Source organism: Aegilops tauschii, chromosome 4, assembly GCF_002575655.3.
Source record: "Aegilops tauschii subsp. strangulata cultivar AL8/78 chromosome 4, Aet v6.0, whole genome shotgun sequence".
Taxonomy (NCBI): Eukaryota; Viridiplantae; Streptophyta; class Magnoliopsida; order Poales; family Poaceae; genus Aegilops; species Aegilops tauschii.
Window position 1 is genome coordinate 374,303,688 of NC_053038.3, and position 3,889 is coordinate 374,307,576.

At 51.3% G+C, this 3,889-nt stretch overlaps 1 protein-coding gene across 1 annotated transcript; it reads left to right on the plus strand.

Annotated features, from left to right (window-relative positions):
* The first annotated feature begins 365 nt into the window (after positions 1-365).
* LOC109779269 (very-long-chain 3-oxoacyl-CoA reductase 1) lies at positions 366-2,091 on the plus strand. Its single transcript, XM_020337868.4, has 4 exons — positions 366-763; positions 889-1,177; positions 1,298-1,367; positions 1,616-2,091. Exons 1-4 carry the CDS (start codon positions 421-423, stop codon positions 1,919-1,921), a joined length of 1,008 nt encoding a protein of 335 aa, XP_020193457.1. The 5' UTR covers positions 366-420; the 3' UTR covers positions 1,922-2,091.
* The last annotated feature ends 1,798 nt before the right edge of the window (positions 2,092-3,889 follow it).

The window sequence follows — 3,889 nt, forward strand, 5'->3', positions numbered from 1 at the left end:
TGGTCTTGTCAATTTCCCTATTGTTGTCACAAATTGCTGCTGAGGTGATTTGGAAGAGAGAGAGAGGGGGAGAGAGAGAGAGAGAGAGAGAGAGAGAGAGAGAGAGAGAGAGAGAGAGAGAGAGAGAGAGAGAGAGCATAGCCATGCCGAACTGAACCGGACGTTATTGCTGAAAATCTTGTTAGACTCCTCTATCATTTGGAAGGCCCAACCACACTGCATTAATCGGGAACAAGAAAGTAGCTAGACCGGCATCCATGATCATCGAAATGGGGCTTCTTGCTTGTTATTCGAACAAATTGAAGGCTGGTAGCTGGCGTGCCTTCATGACTAGTGGACAGTCATCTGTAGACGGACAGTAGCTACTGCTATAACACTGGCACCAACAACGTCGAGGGTGAGGAGACAAGCGAGTCGAGAATGGCTTACCTCCAGCAAGCGCCGGCATGGTTCCTCTGGCTGGCCTCCCTCGGCGCCCTGTACGTCGCGGCATTCTTGCCCCGCCTCCTCGTCTACCTCACGCACTGCCTGCGCCGTCCCGAGGACCTCCGCCTGCGGTACGGCACGTGGGCCGTCGTCACCGGCCCGACGTCTGGCATCGGCCGGTCCGTCGCCCTGGAGCTCGCACGCCGGGGCCTCAACCTTGTTCTGGTTGACCTCGACGCCGCCAATCTCCACGAAGTCTCCGGCACGATCATGTCTCGACACGCCGTGCAGACCATGGCCGTGGTATTCGACCTCTCGCTCGTCTCGACTCCTAAAGGTACCATGCATGCATCTACTCAAGCATGATTTAACGCATGATATAGGACTAGGACAGCGCATAGAAACGAACACTCGAACTTGATTGCCGCCGTCATCATCGACCGGTGGCATGCATGCATGCAGGTGACGAGGCGTTACGGCGGCTCCGGGATGCCGTGAAGAAGCTGGATGTGGGGATTCTGGTGAACAACGCCGGGATAGCGAAGCCGGGTGCGGTGTTCCTGCATGAGGCCGACGTGGAGGCGTGGGTGAGGATGATTCGCGTGAACCTGTGGGCGGTGACGGAGGTGACGGCCGCGGTGCTGCCCGGGATGCTGCGGCGGGGCAGGGGCGCCATCGTCAACATGGGATCGGCGTCATCCGAGGGCATCAACTCCTTCCCCCTCCACACCATGTATTCCGCCACCAAACGGTACGTACGTGATATGAAGCATGCATCAAATCTTTATCTCCAACTCCAACACGCTCTATGCTCGTGAGAGTGACTTGCGTTTTCCACATGTTGAGAATTTGATGCATTTCGATGGAGCAGGTACGTCGCTCAGTTCTCCAGGAGCCTTTACGTTGAGTACAAAAGCAAGGGGATAGATGTCCAATGCCAGGTACGTACAGTAGTATTTTTGAGAATGCCAGGTACTCCAGAATCTGAATTTCAACCGATCTGAATTTCTCACCGGCTCCAGAAACGATTCCACCGGAACGTCGTGGGGCTGGATTAAATGCCGTGTCCTCAACACTGCACATGCAAGCGTTCTTGCAAGTGGCCTGCAGTCGAATCAATTCAATGCATATATGGTACTACTACGACCGTTTTCACGAGGAGTAAAAGAGGTCGTGTAATCTCGTGCAGGCGCCGTTCTTCGTGGGGACTACGATGGCTTCCGGCTTCGCCGCGGCCTGGCGGTCGTCGGCGTTGGTGCCCACAGCCGACACGTATGCGCGCGCGGCTGTGGGCTGGATCGGGAAGGGCGGCCCGCTCTGCGTGCCCAACCTCAGGCACCGGCTCCTGGGGTGGTATTTGGCCGCCGTGCCAGGCGGCGTGCAAGACTGGTTCTGCCTGCGCGAGAACCTGCGGCACAGAAAGATGCTCCGGAGAGCGACATCGCCGAGGGCGTCAGCGTGCAGGCCGCATGGACATGGGATGCCATCTGAGTAGGCGCTCTGCATTGGTTTCGAAACTCTCTGGATTGTAATGCATGCCAGTTATTTTATCGGAAAAAGATGAGTATCGGACATCACGAATATGTTTCTTATATGTTACCCTAGATTTCGTTATTAAAGAGTAAAGATAGGAGAAAACAAAAAGAAGTACGTCCCACTTTGCCAGCTCAGTTGCAAAACCTCATTTGCTGCATGGAAAGGCCGAGCTTGATGCAAGTTGTAGACATGCACCACCGGGGCAATGGCAAGGAGAGAGGAGCTTGCCATTAGGACATTATTAGGACATTTGTGGCCTCGGTTTAATTTGTAATCTAGTCACCTAGTGTGCTCCTCCACTCCCACCCCACCCCAACTATACTTGTAATTCCTTTTAGTCGTTTGATGTCTTAATTTAAAAGTCAGTAGGGGGCTCCCCTATTGTCCCAAAGCTTCAAAAAAAAAGGAGAGAGGAGCTTGCGATGTTTTTGAGAACTTTTGTTTAGAGAAGAGGTTGAGCCGGTCGTCCGACGTACATACTTGTTGGAAAAATCGAAGGCGGTCCGGATCCTCTAGGGCATCTCCAACATAGACCCTTAAACCGCCCGCATATGTCCGGACATCATGGTCCGGATATCTTGGCGCATTCTTTTCCGCAAAACAGAGGCAAATAGGGGCTTTGCAAAAGTCCGAATCGCTGCCACGCCCGCGTCTGACCATCCTGACCCACCCAAATCCATATCGGTCCCATTTTCTTCCAATCCGCCTCTTCTTCCCCCTTGTTCTGCTTCCTCGCCATCCTCCTCCGCCACCGCCACGGTTCTTCTCTGGCCGGCACACAGGCATTGCCGAACCACCGCAACCAGCATCGAGCGCTCGCTCGCCTTTTACGACGGCGTCGTCCACCCAGGACCCGTCCGTAGGCAGGTAGACTCTGTCCCCCTGCCGAATTCGTCCATGGCGGTCACCACGCCTGCCATATGTTCGGTCAAATGCCATTGAGCTTATTCTCAAACTTCGTGTCGTTTATTTAGTGTTCGGTGGATGGCGGGGTACTCATTCATGAAAGATGAGTTGTTGTGCGATGTGTGGCTGACCACATCCGCGGATTTCGTAGGCATGAGCAGAGGGGGTCCCTTCTTGCAACGTGTGCATGATTCGTTTCACGTGCGACAACACATTGCGCCCTACGACATGCACATCATCCAACAATGCAATGTGAGGTCGTTGGCGTATCGATGGTACGTTATCCAGACCTCAGTCACCAAGTTTTGTGATGCGGTTGGTCGACTGGAGGTAAGGTGGCCATTGCTCGCGGTAGAGGAGAAAATCGTAAGTTTTGCTTCTTCTTGCTCCACTTGTTTATTGAATCACTCATTCACTCAATATTCCTTTACACATTGTGTAGCTTGTACACGCTGCCGTGATGTATCACAAGGCAAAGAGACGACATTTTACGTACATACACTATTAAATGAAGCTAAAGGGGCAGTATGTGTGGGACGACAGTATTCGTTTGTGAAAAATATGTTGAACATCTGTTAATCTTGTTGAATTTGAAGTACTATTGTACTAGACTTATTTGCATACTATTTATGAATGATTTGTGTTTTTTCTATCTGAATTTTGATAAAATCCATCATATTTGCATGAATTTTATTCCGTTAGTTTAAATAGTTGTTGAAATGTATGTGAATAATGTTATGGCATTCGCATTCATGTCCATGGACTGGTCTGCTCTGGCCGCGTACGGATGTCGGAAATTTGCTGGTCAGCGTTTATCAACCGATCGAGCCGGAGAGAGACCGACCGGCCTACGTACGTACGCGTACGTGCTAAAGGTGGCTGCCTGTGTTGCTGCATTATATATACTCGCAACGCAACTACTCCCTCCGTTTCTAAATATAAGTCTTTTTAGACATTTCAAATAAACTACAACATACGGATGTATGTAGATATATTTTAGAGCGTAGATTCATTCATTTTG